Here is a 19093-nt window from a genome sequence, read left to right on the forward strand (position 1 = left end):
TATATAAAGCCTTATATATAAAGTCTTTATTACTCACTTTTCGTTCAGTATTAAATTTAAAGCGCAGCATCTCATCCACATTATTCATAGAAATGATCCTCCGCAAATAATAACATCAAGTCCACAAAACAGCACTATTAATCCAGTTTGAAGCGTTAAAAGTAAAAAGGTGAGTAGTTCCACGTGTGTTTATTTACGTCGGGTTTCCATGCTCTAAAACTGAGAATGACAAAAAGTGGAATGTCTCGTCTATATGAAGGTTTAGGCACTGGCAACCCAGGTTCAACTGAAAAAAGTAAAGGCTCTACCCAGTCCCTTTAAAGTTAATTTGTTATCTGCGTTTGACCGATTCTGAAATTTCTAATCTTAAATCACGTTAGGGTCAGGATGATTTAGATCAGGGGTGTCAAACTCATTTTGGTCCGGGGGCCGTATCCAAACGACTTTGATCCCAAAGGGGCCGGATCAGAAAACTCATGTCATATAAACCCCAAAAATAACAATAAGTTCAAATATTTGTGCAGAGAAACACAAATCTATTACAGAAATCTTTTTTAATTGATGAACTCTTTCTTTTACTAAATATTATAATATTATGAACAACCTGAAACTTTAAGAAAATTTCTATTTTCAACACAATGTTTTAACATGAACTTGTATGTAAATAGGAATAAGTAAATTTTTCTTGGAAAATCCTTCACTTGGCTCCACGTTTCTCATGTTGGACATTTTTCTGATGAGGGTGTCACGGTCAACAGTCAAAACGATCGTCCTTTAAGAGCGTTTGGAAAGAGACAAGTCTTCATTTGTGCTGCTCTGGTGGGAGGGGCCACGTACAGAGACGCTGGAGACGCTGCTGTGATAAACACCACAGAAAATTACCAATATATTAATAGAAAATATAATTAAAATATTTTAGTAGAAAATCACCCAAGGGCCACATTAAAGGTCTTGGAGGGCCGGATCTGGCCCCCGGGCCTTATGTTTGACACCTGTGATTTAGATGATTTTGTCTATCGTGTCTATTTTGACGCAGAGAAAACCCGCCAAGAACTCAGAAAGAACAAGCAAACTCCACGCAGAAAAGTTACACACTGAACCAAGAACTTAAAAAAATCATTTGACACTGTGGGTAAAACATCTTGCTCGACGACACAACAGCAATAACACCCACTACGCTGAGCTGGATTCAGACATTGCAATTGCCAAGTGTATTCATCTGCTACAAAACTTGGACAGTGCCAATATTTACATACCAAGATAAAATCGGTTGCAACATGGACTAAAAAGGCTGGTACCTGGTTGGCCTCAGAGTTGGAGGTATTATGGGATGCCGTCATGGAGGAGGTGAGTGGGTGTTGCCGGGCGGAGAAGGAGGCGGGAGAGGGCTGAATCAGAGGAGGAGTGTGGCCGAAGGCGTTCAGGCCCCTCTGCTGGGACAGGAGCTGCTGATAGGCCACTGGGTTCATGGGGTGAGGGAAGCTGAAAGACGGGCTGGAGAGATAAACACGTGTAAGCAAACGTTTAAAGGTCCTCTAAAATAAATGTATAAGCCAAATGTTTTTATTTTTCTCATCAAAAACATGCTGATGGCTCAAAAGTGCACAAATGAAAACACAAATCCAGGTATGCAGATGTTTATCTCCACATGCAGAGCTCAAAAAGTTCCACCTTGTGAAGTTGAAATCAACAAATTGTTCTTCTATGTTTTATATACATATACATACACCTTCACCAGTTTGATCATATTAGCGAGCAGATACTTTATGTCGACTAGGGATGGGCATTCAATTAAATTTTCTTAATCAATCATCCAGAGAGTTAACAATTTTCGATTAACCATTAACGTTTTTATATTACAGTTAACATCATTATTATTACAATTACTAATCTGCATAAATAAACTCAACTTTACAACATATAAACCAAAACCACTCAAGAGCCCATCAGCCTGTTTGAGATTATAATGTGTTTAATGCAGCTTTGACACATTTGTTTACGTTTTACAGAAACTAAACTTAAAACCTCATGACTCATTTGCATAAAAAGTGCTGAAAAAAACAGCTCACTCCTCGTTCTGTCGGACTAAAGGACACAGCTCAGTGGAATATGAGTGTTCTCTCTATGACAGAGGGATGATGATGATGATGATGGTGAGTCTGTTCTGTCTGTGTGTCGTGTTGGACATGGTTCCTGTTTTCAGAGATCAGACGTGTGCAGGTTTAGTGCAGCTCTTTATTTAACATCATTTCACTCACTTTATTTATGTTTGTCACTTTATTTATTTTGGCTTCTGTTGTGATAAAAAAAAGACTGAAAAGTGTTGGTCTTTTGGACACATGCGCACTCAACTTTATGTTGCAGTAACTGGGATACTGTGTCTACATGCACCGTGACAAAATCGGGATACTGACCGGATCCAATCGTACCCAGGATATTGATCTCCAAGAGCCCAAACGTGGGACTGTGAGGCCACAACTCCAGTGTTTGTGTCAGACGCGGCCTCGTTTCTTTACACTATACTACGCACAGCAACCTACTTTTGGTTTGTCAATTAAAAATGAACGTGACTGACAAAATTCTTAATGATCAATTATCGATTAATCGACTAATCATGCCCATCCTTAATGTCTACACTACAATGGATCTCAATTTGGGGCTCTGAAATCTACCGGGAGAGTTTTAATGTTCTAATAAGTCAGCCCCTTATTTCAGCATATTTATGTTTTTTAAGTTTCACTTTTGTTTTCAGAGCTGAATCTTCCCTCTGTTTGCTCTCCTTGTTAAGTCACTCCCCCTTCAGAGCGCTACCACAACACAATCATCGTGGATTCTGCTGATTAAACTACTGCGCGTCACATCGGGTTTGTCAAGTTGCTGTGTCAAGTCTGGTCTCATGCTTTTGTATATTTATGTAGAATTAAACTTGTGTGTAATTTACAGCTAACATAACGACAACATAGCATCATGCGCTGGAGGACCTTTACACATATTCTGATGACGTACCTCAACCCCCCCACAGACAGGTGTCCATAGGAGCTGCTGGCCGCTGAGCTGGAGCGCGAGTTGTTGATGTAGGCCACTAAAGAGTTGGGCGAGGTCCGGATCATGGTCTGGAGGTCGATACTGGCGTCGGACAGAGGCGAGATGGACAGGGCCCTCTTCCTGCTCAGTCTGGGGGTCAGGCGAGGGCTGGAGAACCGTGACACTGCTGAGACACAGAGAAGAAGAAATATAAAGTTAAAAAGTAAATTAGACGATATCACGATATTTCGGTTACTGTTACATCCCTACACATTGCACAATAACCAGTGGTAGGTCAATTATCTGCTACATAATGCTAAGATACTAAGATGGTAAATTCTAGAGCTGAGGCCTGTAAACAAACACTTATTTTGCCGTGTTCCCGTGGAGGTCACAGCCACTATCTCCTGCATCTCTCTCACACACAACTCTCCTATTTAACATTCACATCCTCTTATGCATAATGAATCGCCCCAATCATTCTCCCTAATTACCGTGATACAGATCTTCTCAAGACCGCTGTACTTGGGCAAGTTAAATGGAGGCAATTTAAACAAATTGATTTCAGAATACCATTAAAAAAGAACAAGGCTGACTTACAAAGGTAGGGTTCACAGCCTCCGCTCAGACCTGATGGGTTTGGACTGAGGAGAGTGGAATTTTCCCATGAACTTAAACATATGCGTATTTATTTTGCCATTGTGATTCAGTATTAGAACGTGTTTGATCATTTTAAATCTATTTATGTTATTTCAGTGTAATGCCTGACTATTATTTGCTCCCATTAACATCACTGGGACAAGTTCAATGATGTATGGAAAGTAAAAAGGAGGAAAACTATTATGTACTGTTATGTAACACTTATTTTTTTCACTTCTTTGATACTGTGGCTGGTAGTTAGTACGAGTTCTACCACAACAACAACAAAAATACTGAAGAGATCTCCAACTACAGTAGTACTACTGCTACCAAATACTCTTACAATATTTTCTCTGCTACAGATATTACTAATACAACAAGCTTAGTGATACTTCAAGTACTGTTACTGATTTACAATTCTTTCTTTTATTTTTTTATTTTTTTTATGTATTTACTTATTATTATTTTTATTTATTTTTTGCAATTTTTAAAAAAAATCATCAGACATCATTGGAGGCACTTATTTATTTAAATTATTATTATTTTTATTTTTATTTATTTTTTTTGTTTTTACTTTTTTGCACTGTTTTGTTTTTTTCTTTAACTTTTTTAAATTCTAATTTTAAAATCATCAGACGTCATTAGAGGTACTTATTTATTTTAATCATTATTTTTCAATTCTTTTTTTTATTTTTTTTTTTATGTTTTTTGCACTTTTTTTAATGTTTTTTACCTTTATATATATATTTTCTTGTTTTTTGCACTTTTTTTTTTTTTTTTTTTTACTTTTAATTTTAAAATCATCAGATATCATTGGAGGCACTTATTTATTTTTATTTATTTTTTTTTAAATACATGTTTTATTTTTTTGCACTGTTATTTTTTTTTCTTTTTTTTTATTTTTTTATTTTTATTTAAATTTTAAAATCATCAGACATCATTGGAGCCACTTATTTACATTTTTGACTTTTTTTTTTAAGAAATTATTTTATTAATTTCTTTTTTTTTTTTTTTTACTAATTACTTTACTTAATTACTTTACTTTTACTAATTTACTACTACTACCACAGCTAACTCACCTACTCTGTCCATGTACCCTTCCCTTGCACATTCCTCCTCTAAACTCATGGGGTGACAGCTCCAGCCCTCGCAGCAGACAGGTGGTGTGGCTGGACGGGCAGCAGCTCCACTTTGGCCTGTAATGAGCTCTTACGGTGGACATCATTGGAGGCGCTGGGGCCCGGAAACTGGTAACGGCCCCCATCACGGCTCACCTAGGCGCATGCACCGTGACCCCGCGCTCATATTTACTGCGTGTCAAACCCACCGTCTTCAATGTGCTCCCAATCTGAAGGCCCCAGAGCTCCACGCAGCCACCGCCACCGCGCCAGACCCCCTTACGGCCGTAAAATAAAGGGGCCTGGCGCTTTCAAAAAAGTTTCGGAGGTGGCAAGAAGTAAAGGGGAGACATGTGTGTTTGGTTAGCGGGCCCCCAGATGCAACGAGACACTGAAGGTCTGAGCAGCAAAGCAGAGACTGATATGAAAGAGTTGGCAAACACAACAAAAGCCTGTAAGGAATGTACATAAGGAATAATATGTCATTTGGTGGGAGGGGAACAGAGGTTAAACCAATGGGGGAGCTCCAATTATGAAAATGTCTATACTTTGGTTTTGTGTTTAAGGTAAGAAACATATGCCAGGCCTCTATACGGCACGGTAATAAATGATAATGGCTTCTTTTCGTATCATTTTGGATTTGATTTGAAGTCAAAGCGTGTAAAACTTTTCAATGGAATAGGCATGGGATCAATCAAACTCTAGAAAGCCGTAGAAAACTGCTGGAGTGCCATAATCTGAAAACCATACTGCCAACTTCTGAAACTAAACATCTCAAGTTTAGAGAAGCAGTGATACTAAAATTGGTAAAGAATATCAAAGCTGCTCTGCCAAAATATAGACTGGATATTGATTCAGCAGAGTAATTTGAATTGCCTGGCCTTTGTTAACCCTGAATGTCTCATTAAGTTTAAACCTTCATCACACAAAACTGTTCTTTGCCCAGTTTAGTTGTCAAAAGTGTATAAAATCAGATACTATTTGAAAACAATAATAGAACTGAAACTAGATACTTGCTTGAGCAGATATCAATATTAATTAAAAAAGTCACATTCAGACACAGAAATGAATACACACACAGACATAAGGCCACATGGTAAAAGAAAAGAAAGTACAGTATTTTTCGGATTATAAGGCGGACCCAATTTATAAGTCGCAATATCGATAATATTGAATTCTCTCGTCTATTTTCAAACATAAGGTGCACCGGATTATAAGGAGCATTAAGCGAAACAAACGGACGACACTTGAGACTGATCCTTTAGCCCAGGCGTCCACGATCCATTGGCAGATCGTGGCGTATTTCGCCCGGCGTTGCCTCCCTGTCTTGGTGAATGTGGATTATGAATGTGAATGTGGGTGGATAATTTAAGTTTGTTTTTTATTTCTTACAAGGACGACTCAAATATACATTGAGTAAAATTGTGTTGAATGCAGATTTGCGCACATTTGTTTACGTTTTATAGTAAACAAAACTTAAAACCACATGACTGATTTGCATAAATTATAAGAGCTGACAAAAAAACAGCTTACTTCTTGTGCCTGATGTGGTCAGCTTCTGTCGGACTAAAGGACCATAAACTGGGCTTTACTTCGCGAGGATCCTGACTACAGTAGCAGTAATGCTCCCACAATCCTTCAAGCGGTGCGGCTTCGTAGTTTAAAAAGGTCGTACTAAAACATTTTGACCGATTTTTGAGCGCCGTGTACCACAAAAAATTGGTTCAAGGTCAGTAAGCACAAACAGAATTAATACATAATGTGCAACGGATTATAAAACCTATTGTCGATTTTTGAGAAAATTTAAGTATTTTAAGTGCGCCTTATAGTCCGAAAAATACGGTACTTTGATTTAATGTTGAAAATAAAATGTATGTATTTATGTATTTATTTGTGTTTTTGATTGATCATCCTGGTATTGGATTCAGTATTGAATCCATTCTTTAGTACTGAAATTGCGTTGGAAATTTTCGTATCAGTCTATTGTATTAGTTACTTGAAGGGCATATAGTTACATAACAAATTAGAATTTTGTCATATGTTGTGTTTTAAGGCTACAAACGCATTTTCGTCTCACCATCAGTAACAAAAAAGCCGTATTAGTGCAAGCCTAACATGCACTATTATGGAAATTATGATTGATAGAAAGGGACCACTTCAAATTGAGCAAATGTGGCAGGTTTAACGCTATTACAACATCGACGAGGTATAATTCTTCTCTTTATGAGGGCCCGGAGACAAATTATTAGCGAAGAAATGAAAACAACCAAATAAATGAATACGAAAATCTTGGCGTGAACACTGCCTGCATGAATGGAGACTTTTAGCTCGCCCTGTACTGTGTCACTACAAATGGGTCACGCAGCTGCCCAGACTTGCTATTTTTCGCAGAGAGGAGTTGCTCGCCACATCTGCCAGAAGATTTTAATGGCAGATAGCTTGCATTAATAATATTCCCCTTTCATGAAGCAGGAAACAGGACTCACAGGCTGGTGGCATGGCTGCTCTGGCGCCTACCTCACCCGTCTGGGCACCGTGCCACAGGGCCCCGCCCCCTTTACAGCGCACCGTAGGAATTCTCAAGGCCCGCGGGGAAGAGGTAAAAGATATAGTCCTCTTTCATTAGCTTTTGTTTACGCGGATGGAAGCTGTTGTCTATTTAGCTGAGTTCACACGACGCTTGGCAACCGCGTGTTTTATTGGCGGTGAAACGTAGCATCTGTACTTTACTTAAAGGTGCACTGTGTAACTTTTCGGGTGGAGGGTCTGTCACCTGTTTCTGTTTGTCTATGGATACGTCATTTCTCTGCCTGGAACAGCTCTACCTTAGATTTATTAAATTACAGGTGGTTTTACAGCTCAAAAATACAGAAAAAAACAACGTTCTGACTGTGAGCGGGGTTACCTCTCCATAGATCTGACCTGTAACTTGGTCTGGTTTGGTCTCCGTGAAAATGGAAAAAAACAAAGCAATAACATCTCCATGGAGAAGAGCATTTGATGGACTCTCCACCAGAAAAGTTACCTTTAAGTGCACCTTTCATTTTAAATATACTTTTAATTTTTACTTGAGTACATTTGAGAGCAGATATCTCTACTTTTTACTCCACTACATTTTTGAACAGGACTGAAAAGTAAAAAGTTTCATGATGGTTTGAAAATTCGCTGAAAAGGTTATGCAATTTCTTTTGACAGGTTCATACTCTGAGCAAACAAAAATATACAAAAACACTCAGCTCAAAAATACCTAGAAAAACAAACATTCTGACTGTGAGCGGGGTCGTCTCTCCATAGATCTGACCTGCAACTTGGTCCAGTTTGGTCTCCATGAAGATAGAAAGGTTTAATATCATACTGTGAAACATTCCAGACAAACCAATAACATCTCTGTACTTTTTACTCCACTACATTTTTGAACTGGACTGTTATTTAACAGGTTAACATCTTTATCAAAATCAATTTGAAGTTGTCTCAAACTCTTTACTTTTTACTCTTGAAGTTCGGGATCTGTCACCCTCTTGTTTCTATGGAAACATCATTGCTCTACTTAGAATGTTCCACAATGTGACATTAAACAGTTCTACCTTACATGAATTCAACTACAGGTGATTTTATAACTCAAAAACACCTAGAAATACAAGATTCTGACTGTGAGTAGGTCGCCTCTCCACAGATCTGACATGTAACTTGGTCTGGTTTGGTCTCCTTGAAGATAGAAAGGTTTAATGCCATACTGTGGAACATTCCAGAAAGAAAGAATAACATCTCCATGGAGAAAAGCATTTGATGGACTCTCCACCAGAAAAGTTACACAATGCACCTTTAAGTTCCTTTTAAAGTGTTTACTTTTTATTTTTACTCCACTACATTTTTGAACAGGACTGAAAAGTAAACGTATTTTTTATGATAGTTTGAAATTTTTCTGAAAAGGTTATGGAATTTCTTTTAACATGTTCATAGTTTGAGCAAACAAAAAATACAGAAGCAAAATTTAGCACAAATCTTTATCAAAATCTGAAGCTGAAAATCTAATTTGAAGCTGTATTAGATCTCAAACTCTTAACTTTTTACTCTTTAAGTATATTTTAGTATATAAACAGGTACTTTAATACTTTTTCTTAAAGATGCACTGTGTTACTTTTCGGTTTGGGATCCATCATCCTCAACTACAAGTGGTTTTACAGCTCAAAAACACCTAGAAAAACAACATTCTGACTGTGAGCGGGGTCGCCTCTCCACAGATCTAAGCTGTAACTTAGTCTAGTTTGGTTTCCTTGAAGATAGAAACGTTTAAAGCCATACTGTGAAACATTCCAGACGAAGCAATAACATCTCCACGAAGAAAAACATTTGAAGGAGTGTGCACCGGAAAAGTTACACAAAGCACTTTTAAGTAGTATTTTCATGTGATACTTTTACTTTCTCGTAAATATATTCTTGCTCCAGTATGTGTACTTGTACTTAAGTAACAAAATCGAGTACTCCTTACAGCAGTATTTATTGGTGGCGCTCCTAATTGAAAGGGTAGAGCAGGTTCCGGCACGGAGCTCGAAAACAGATGTTGCATAGGCCGATGTGCTGCAATAGGCCGATGATTCTAGCCTGTTTGTAATTGTGGGATCTGGATTTATATAGGCGTAATTACAGGCACGGGGGGGGGGGGCGTCCATTGATACAGTAAAGAAATATATTAAAAAGCGCGTGTATGTTTGTGATTATTTTCGAGTCGTGCTGTTTTAAAATGAAACGGCTTTGTGGAAAATGAAAACACGTTAATTGCAGGGTTGCGCTAATCTCCGAGAGCTAAGTGTGACCCAGGCCTGGAGTAAATATGAGGCTGTTGTAATGCGCTGTGAAGTCTGTAACCTTTGTAAAACCTTTATAAAACCTTTGTAAAACCTTTGTAAAACCTTTGTAAAACCTTTGTAATGCTAAAATCACTCTTAAGAATATGTTGTTAGAAGTAATTATGCAGATGCTTTTACTTTTCCCCTGAGAGTTTTGCGCTTTTGGTGGGAGACAGAGTGGGGCGTAGAACTGCAGACGAAATAAAAATACTTGAAATAGTCTGGCAAACCGTTTTTACGCAAATATAAGTTTCAAAAGCAACAGTGTACCTCATAAAAAAGTCAATAACTGATATCTGTGGCTTGTTCATTTGGTTGGGAATTGAATAATGGTGTAAGAAGTACTCAATTTTGTTACTTAAAAGGTGCAGGGTACGTCAAATGCTGTGTTATGGCTTTGTCTGGAATGTTCCACAGCATGGCATTAAATCTATCTTCATGGAGACCAAACCAGACCAAGATACGGGTCAGATCTGTGGAGAGGAGACCCCGCTCACAGTCAGAATGTCTGTTTTTCTAAGTATTTTTGAGCTGTAAAACCACATGTAATTGAATAAAAGTAAAGCAGAGCTGTTTAAAGTCACACTGTGGAACATTCCAGGCAGAGCAATGACATCTCCGTAGAAACAAACAGGCGACGGACCTCCAACCAAAATGTTACATAGTGCAGCTTTAAGTCAAAACACAGATACTTAAATAAAAGTCAAAGTATCACAACAAAAATCAACTTAAGTAAAAATATTGAAGTACCTGTTTAAAGATGCACTTAAAGAGTAAAAAGTAAAAGTATTTAAAGTATATTTTGAGATCTAATAAAGCTTCAAATATAGTGGAACATTCCAGGAAGAGCAATGACATATCTGTAGAAACAAACAGGTGCCAGACCTCCAACCAAAATGTTACATAGTGCAGCTTTAAGTCAAAGTACAGATACTTAAAAATCCTCAAGTAAAAGTAAAAGTGTCACTTAAAAAATCAACTGAAGTAAAAGTGTTGAAGTACCTGTTTAAAGATGCACTTAAAGAATAAAAATTACTTTTTATTCTTTAAGTGCATCTTTAAACAGGTACTTCAATAAAGTATTTATTAATTATTTATTTATTATCGCATTTTTTATTAATTATTTAATTATTATTATAAAGTATTATTAATAAAGTATTTTGCACAGATTTTGAGATCTAATAAAGCGTCAAAAGTAGCAATTTTAATGATTTAATGCTTTAAATGAATATGATAATGAAATATTTGTGTTGAATTTTGTTCAACAGAAACAACTGTATCAACATTTATTTTAATATATTTTTAAGTATTTATTTTTTATAATATTGTAAGTCCGTACCTGTTTTGAAATCATTCCTAATACCGCAACTTTTTTCACTGGCTTTTAACAAGTGAGATGTACATTTGTTGTTGTTCACTATCTTATTGTTTTCTATGTATTTTAGTTGTTGTATTGTGTTTGTTTTGTGTATTGTGTGTATTGCGATTGTCCTTGTCTATCCTGTGTTTGTGTGCAGCACTTTGGCCAGCTGTAAAGTTTCTAAAGTGTTTAATAAATAAAGTTAGTATTAGTAAGGGTAATATTGTTTCAAGCTGTTCTATTTGTTTATTTTTGCTCAAAATGTGAATGTTTTAAAAATAAACCCCACAGACTTCAGCAGGTCTCAGACAATAATAAAAATACTTCTAATTTTCAGTCCTGTTCAAAGATGTAGTGGAATAGAAAGTACAGATACTATATTTCTACTATATTTACTTTAAAATCTGCTAAAGTACAGTTACGTAAAACTTACTAGTACTAGTACTACTTTTACTTCGTTATGTTCAACCATTGGATTTGAACCGTCAACCTTCCAGATGGCCAGCATTGTTAAACTTGCTTATACATTTAAGTCTACTTCTTAAAGAGACAGTTCATAAATTTTGGACATAGGACCTCATTTCCTAGTGAGCCAGAGTGTTGGAGACGTGTGGAGACACTTTTTTAAATATTCCATCCAGTCCTTGTATTTGCAGAGGTCACTGGTGCTAGGCTAGTGCATGTCAATGGCCATAGTTATCCTGCCACTAAAAACAGTCATACCCACTCCACAAAACACCCGAAGAAAAACTATTATTATGCCAGACTGTAAATGTAAATGTCTGTGTTGATAGAAAAATTTTATAAGTAAAACCAACCTTGCATTTGAAGGATTTATGTCTGAGCAGCAGTGCGTTGTACTTCCTGTTGACAGCTTGGCAGAGGTGGACTGATATATGAGAAAATAGTCCCTCAACATGCAACAATTCATGCGATGCAAGGTTAGTTTCATTTCAAACATTATTCTATCAACACAGACATTTATACCGACAGTCTGGCATAATAATAGTTTTTCTTTGGGTGTTTTGTGGAGTGGGTAAGACTGTTTTTAGTGGCAAGAGAACTATGGCCATTGAGATGCACTAGCCTAGCACCAGCGACCTCTGCAAATACAAGGACTGGATGGAATATTTTTTTTATAAAGTGTCTCCACACGTCTCCAACACTCTGGCTCACTAGAAAAATGAGGCCCTATGTCCAAAATTACGAACTGTTCCTTTAACTTATTTTGTGCAAGTCATGCATTGTGCTGAGATTTGGATGTTTTTCCAAATGTAATTGCCTCAGTCTCTATAAATATAATCGGACTAATGGCTCATTGTGGGTTTATTTGAATGACGTTGATGTTTTATAGTGAAACATTTTTTTACTGGCAGTACTTTTAGGAGTTATGTATGCGAATAAAAACTCTGAAAATATAATGCGTTACAGAAATACTGCACTGAGTTTTACGTTACAAGCTCTGAGGTGTGTGAGTTTGACCTTGTCTGAGGTGAGGCAGGCCACATGTCCAGTATCTTTCCCCGTAATGAGCGGTCACCCCCACCCACCGCACGAGGGTCTGACGCAGAGCCAGAGCAGCCCAAGGCCTCCACATCTTTACCCAGCCACCCCCTGGGGTCTCTGGAGTGGGCCAATGTTTATTTTCCCTGCTAAATCTCGCTAATGCTAACACAGTGAATTTATTAGGAGAGTTGCCGCTGCTGAATCCTCTATGAGCCCCCAGTGTGCCGGCTAAAGCCACCGTTGTTTACGCACACACTTGCCGCCATGTGCACATCAACCAACATATAGTTAAGTGTTTGTGTATGGAGCGCCCCCCTCGCCCGCTCACTCCTCACCGCCGCATATGTACACAAATGTATCTGCTCCCTTCGCTTTGCCGCGTCTACAGAAAATCCCTTTTTCCTCAGGATGGCCGCATTTACTTTGGCGGCTGCTTTTGTCGTGGGAGCGCCGGACCGTGCCCACAGGTCGCTCTGATATTCCTGTGCCCACCCAGCCCCGACATACCTGCACGCTCAGGCATAAACAGCCTCCTCAATGCCTCCCAATGTGAGCAGACGTATTTACAGTACAGCATGCTAATCAGAGTTAACTGGCTTTTCATTGGGCTTGGAACGGCCGCTGCGTCTATGGTGGATCAGAGAGGGATCGTTTTACTAACTCTACACAAAGATTATAGGAGCCTGGTAGGTTTGCTGCTGAAAAGACTGTATGTTTTGGGTACAGGACACGGTTTCATGGAGAGAAAGTGTTCAGTGTAAAATCTGGTTTAATCTAAAGGCTGCAGCACTTAGATCAGCACAATTTGATGATTGCTGTTAATGGCTGCGTGCCAAAAAGAAAGTTTTGACCTTACTCTGAATTGTATAATCCAAGAGTCTCCAACTTTTTTCCTCTGGTGAGCTACCTTTATAAAACAAAAACGCCAAAGAGCTACTTATTTTAACAGTTGCAAGAAATGTAGTAAATATAAGAGCCACAGCCTTAGATTAGGGACCGTTAGATAGACAACATATTTATTAATCAATTAATCAAATTTTACTTATTTTGCACAATACATATAATTTAGAAAAACCTTGGCGAGCTACAGGTTGGATCCCTGGTGTAATATCTTTGATTTTGTGACTCATTTTAACATTTTCTTTCTATGGTCAAAAAACAGAAACAAATAAAACAGGAAATGCACACCGAGTTTCTTGTAGAGGTGAGAATGCAAAGTGAAAAAATGCATAGCACACTCAGATGGCCAATGTCCAGAAACGTGTTTTTTTTATTTTTAAATAACGTTTTGGCAAAAAAGCCTTCGTTAGATTATAATTTTTTTGCTTTGGACCACAGTAATGAAAACAAAACACAATAATACATGTTATTTCTATTTTATTTGTATATCATGTGGTATTTTTTAGGGATGTTACGATATCCAAATCTCTCAGTACGATATTATCACGATATTTATCTCACAGTACGATATTTTGGAGTGGCAAATATAACTGTAGATTGGATCCTTTTTTGCTTTTAAAATACTTTGACAAGATTTTGTCTCTAGTATTTTCGCTTATAGGTGCATTGTGTAACTTTTCTGGTCAAGGCAGATATTATTATTACTTTGTCTGGAATGTTTCATCTTTCAATCTTCATGGAGACCAAACCAAACCAAGTTACAGGTCAGATCTGCGGAGAGGCGATGCCTCTCACAGCCAGAATGTTGTTTTTCTAGATATTTTTGAGCTATAAAACCACCTGTAATCGAATAAAAGTAATATACATCGATGACATATCAATAAAAACAAGCAGGTGGCATCCCCCCAACTAAAAAGTTACATAGTGCACTTTTACGTAAAAATAGTGGTATGAACGAAGTCTGTCAGGAAGAGCTTTAGCACCTTGTAATTGAATTAATGGCTAATTCTAAGGAGGTTAGCCACAAGTCATTACCTGGACATTAGCCAGTGCTTTAACATACTTTGGGATGGACCAGAAGACTTAAAGCCCCTTCACTAATGCATGTATTTACAACCTTTTCCACCAAGGCATCTTTGTGGCATGTTCCAGTCTGCAATTTACTTATCCAGGGGGAAAACCGGGGGCCGGGAGGGTGTGAAGCCACGCTACGAGTTCACCGAGTCCGACCAGCTATTTGCGGTGGGTCTGCTGAATATTAATGCATAAATTGATTTTTAATATGAGCTTCTAGATCTGTCCTGCTTTCCAAAACTAACTGCAGGACTGAAAACATGCAGTATGCGCCACTCCTCCTCCCGCGCTGAGCAAGTAAATAACGCCTTTGATTCGTGTTGAGGCTGCCCGCGATGACCATTAGCCCTCCGCCTCTGTCAATACCAACCGTGTGCCCGGACGCCGCAATGGAAGAGTGCCCCGGCTGGACTGGCACTGGCGGAGCGTCCCTAACCGACCACATCACTCCTACGGACGGGCAGAGCGCTACATGAAAGCCTATGGGACTCGGGGGTAAGGAGAGTGGCGCAGATGAGGCAGGGGCCGGTGGCTTTTTGAGTAAACAGCTTCGCCAAACAAGCGCGGGCACGGCTACACAGCGGCGGTCACCGGGGTGGGTGGAGGGGGTGAAGAAGAGAGGGGTGGTCAGCTAACAAACTTGCAATTTAGGGTTGAGTGACTGAGGTCATTTGAAACAGGAATCGCAATATCAGATCTTAAAGGGCGAGTACAACGGCTGAACGATCTAATGTTTATGGACGGAAAATCGCGATCTCAGACGACATGATTTTGGGTGCAGTGCTCCTAAAGCCCAATTTAAAGGTTGTATGGAGGATTTTTTTTTTGTTTGTTTCAAATTGTCAATGAAAGTTTAAAATACCATTACAGAGACGCAACAGCCTTGTAATTATGATGACCAAAAAAAAATAAAAGAAAATCTATCAACTGTGGACGTGTTGAGGCCAGATAAACATCAGCCAATAGAAAACGAGGCTGCCTCATTTTCTATTGGCTGTTAGGTTGTCAATCAAACTCCCTAGTTTCTAGTGTAACTGACACGTTGGTGTGCGGGGATTATGTGGTTTATGCAGTGGTTCTTAGAGGCTTTTTTAAACTGTAGCTTCCTCGCAGTTCGCACAAAGTTTGTTGCGATGGCGCACGAGAATCCACGACCAGTTCGCCGCAAAAGAAAGTCAATTTTTGAGGTCGCTGAAAGAAGAAGAGAAGGGGAAAAGGAGTGAAGACAAACTGAGGTGATGCTTGGAGATTCCTTCCAGTGATTGCATGACTGAAGCAAATTATCACTAAATTATTTCTAGACAGGTCACTTCAACAGTAATTCTGTAAACAAACGTGATTTCTAGAGTAAAGAGGCGGGAGGAGGTGTTTCTACTGAGGCAGCTGTGGAGGAGGGAGGTGGACAACATGCACAACATTGACAAAGGACCGTCGCTGTAGTTCTCTTTCCTTAACAAATCCTCTATACAACCTTTAAGGGCAAAGTTTAGTTCTGCGTCGATTCAACGTACACTTACACCGTAGTTTTTGATTCATGGGTTTGCGTCGAGGTCTATGCGCCGCAAAGTAATTCACCACCACAACGTGAGGAAGCTAGAATTTAAACTTGACGTTCGTGTAAAGTTTAACATGAACCATCTCCAACGCGATAGAAGCACAAAACAGACTCACCATCATCAGCACATCCTCTGTCACAGAAAGAACACTCATATTCCACTGAGTCATGTCCTTTAGTCCAACAGAAGCTGAACCGCATCAGTGCTCAATGTTTTTCAGAGTTTATAATTTATGCAAATTAGCCATGTGGTTTTAAGTTTTCTTTCTGTAAAACGTAAACAAATGTGCGCAAACTGTCCAGCGTCAAATCATCAGTGCAAGACTCTGGTGTGATGTAAGTTTCTGTGATGTTTGCACTAAATCTTGATTTGAAAAAAATCGTGGATGAAATCAAAAAGAAGAAAAGAAAAATCACAATTCAATTTTTTTCTCAAATTCGTTCAGCCCTTGCGCATATTGCACAAAACGTACTCTTATGAGCGTTAATCCATGTTATAATATCGTTACAGCCTCAAAAACAGACCCCGAGGTGTGTTTTAGTAATCCTGCGTTATTAGTCTGTCTACATGTCTAAATCAGAAATGCTTTGTTCCACCTTGTGATGTCATGAAATGCTTTCTTTTTTCTAATCTGATTAATCTAAAGGCTCAGGCACTTAGATCAACACAATGTGATGATCTCTGTAAATGGCTGTGTGCCAAAAAGGGGATTATGAGCTTATTTTGAATTGTATAATAGCTTTGATTTTGTGACACGTTTTAATCTGAAACGCTTTGTTCCACCTTGTGATGTCATGAAGCGGTGTTTATCATCTTAACAGCTCGCTTTTACCTTTAGTTCAGGAGAGATGGGAAATTCCAGGGTTGAAATGCTCAAAATTATTCTAGTGAAGGTGTATGGAGTATAAAAGCCCACTTCTGGTACGATCACATGACATCACAAGGTGGAACAGTGTGTTTTCAGTTTGAGAAAAGAACTCTCCTAAATCTGCAGTTTGGGTTTTAAAATAAATATATGTGAATGAAACAAAACACAACTCCAGGTCTGTTTGTGATGAGAAAACATTAAAACATAGCTCAGAAAATCGTGTAACACGGGCCCTTTAAATGTTTTTCTATGTGCGTGAGGATGCTGACTTGACCGGAGGTTGATTTTGGTTTTTCTGGGTGGGCGGTTTGGGCAGGATGAAAGAAATAGTGCTTGAGAAGTGAATTGGTGGTCAGTCTCCAAAATAGCAGGGAGTACTTGATTATCAGGCATTGAAAGGTTCAACTTTCACGGACACTTTTCCACTTTGTGCTCTCTCTATCCTCCATTCATGAGGGATGAAGGTTTCTTGGATGAGTCTGAGCTCTGAAATCAAAGCTTCGTGCCGGGGCCTGACCATCATTTTGATTCAGAGCGGAGCCAAGAAACAAGCTAGTCTCTGTGCGGTTGTTTCTTGGCCATTAGCTAGACTGTCAGAAGTTTGGCAAGGTACAATAATATGCCCTCGCTAAGCTAAAGTGCACATGCTAAACTAATGTGCGCATGCTAAAGTAATGCATCAATGTAAATATTATACCTGCTGCCATGTTAACACATTTTTAAGCACAATATATTACTGAAGAAAATATAGACGACCACAATAAAGGACCCACAGTACACTATTTTCTAATGTTGTTTCCTCATCAAAATACCTGGAGTTGTGTTTTGTTTTACACTAGAATAATTCACTAGAATAATCTGGATGACTTCAGGTCTGGAATTCTTTACTGAACTAAAGGTAAAAGGAGCTGTTAACAGACTAATATTAAAGGGTTAAATGAATGAAACAAAATATAATACCCTGCCCAAAATCCCATCTGCCTGCCTATTCCACACAGGCCACACAGTAAATGCATCTTTAATGCTCCTGCAATGATCAGTTTCAATAACAACTGATAATATAGTTTTTAAATATTGTAATAATTTCCAACTTCATGCAGGCCCAATCGAGGCGACTTTTAACATCACTGAACATTAGTAGTACACAGGACTAAACCAGGACTAAATCAGGACTAAAGAGAGAGAGAAGGAGAACTCCAAGCCCGTGGAGCAGAGTGTCCCCAAAGAGCAATCGGGCGACGGCTGCGTGGGGCGTGGAGCTCTGCGCTGGTCCTTTCGCCCGCAGTCACCTGACGGTCTACACAGGCGCACCTTCGGGCCTGTCCAGACACTCAGTCCTGGTTTAGTCATGTTTTAGTCCAGTTTTAGTCCTAGTTCAGTCCTGCTTCAGTCCTGGTTTACTCCTCCTGGATCAGTCCTCAGATCAGTCCTGGTTTAGTCCTGTTTTAGTCCTACTTCAGTCCTGGTTTCATCCTCCTGCTTCAGTCCTGGGATCAGTCCAGGTTTAGTCCTCCTGGTTCAGTCCTCGGATCAGTGATGGTTTAGTCCTGTTTTAGTCCTAGTTCAGTCCTGGTTTCATCCTCCTGCTTCAGTCCTGGGATCAGTCCAGGTTTAGCCCGCATGCGTCGCGCCTCCCCAGTGACTCTTTGACACACCCCAGGGGACGCAGGCCTCACCTACTGAAAACCACTGAAGTACGGTATTAAACCTTTCTATCCTCATGGAGACTAAACTAAACCAAGTTACAGGTCAGATCTGTGGAGAATCAACCCCGCTCACAGTCAGAATGCCTGTTTCTCTAGGTAGTATTGAGCTATAAATCCACCTGTAAATAAATAAAATGTGAATCTAAGAAGCTCAGCAGGGTCGGGCCTGGTTAATACTTGGATGGGAGACCGCTAGGAATTCCAGGTGCCACAGTGGGGCGCCAGTCACAAAAACTGTTGTTGTGTCCTTAGGCAAAGCACTTCACCCACATTGCCTAGTATGAAAGTGGAATGTGCGTGAGTGATGGTGGTGGTCGAATGCTCTGTAAAGCATCTAAAAGCGCTATAGAAAACTGATGCATTATTATTATTATGAAAATGGAACGTAGAGCTGTTTAATGCCATACTGTGGAACATTTCAGGCAGAGCAATGACATATCCATAGAAACAAGCAGGTGAAGCGACAGACCCCCAACCAAAAACGTACTAATCTCA

The 19093-nt window shown here is 39.1% G+C and overlaps 1 protein-coding gene across 1 annotated transcript in view; it reads right to left on the reverse strand.

Moving 5' to 3' along the window:
• gli2a (GLI family zinc finger 2a) overlaps window positions 1-19093 on the reverse strand; it is a 210261-nt gene that overhangs the window by 38317 nt on the left and 152851 nt on the right. The window contains 2 exon segments of the mRNA XM_055152490.1: window positions 1299-1494; window positions 3007-3211. Of these exon segments, the coding sequence (XP_055008465.1) occupies window positions 1299-1494; window positions 3007-3211 (401 nt within the window).

The sequence above is a fragment of the Boleophthalmus pectinirostris genome, unplaced genomic scaffold (genome assembly GCF_026225935.1).
Source record: "Boleophthalmus pectinirostris isolate CB_2022bp ecotype Guang Dong unplaced genomic scaffold, ASM2622593v1 HiC_scaffold_1, whole genome shotgun sequence".
Lineage (NCBI taxonomy): Eukaryota > Metazoa > Chordata > Actinopteri > Gobiiformes > Gobiidae > Boleophthalmus > Boleophthalmus pectinirostris.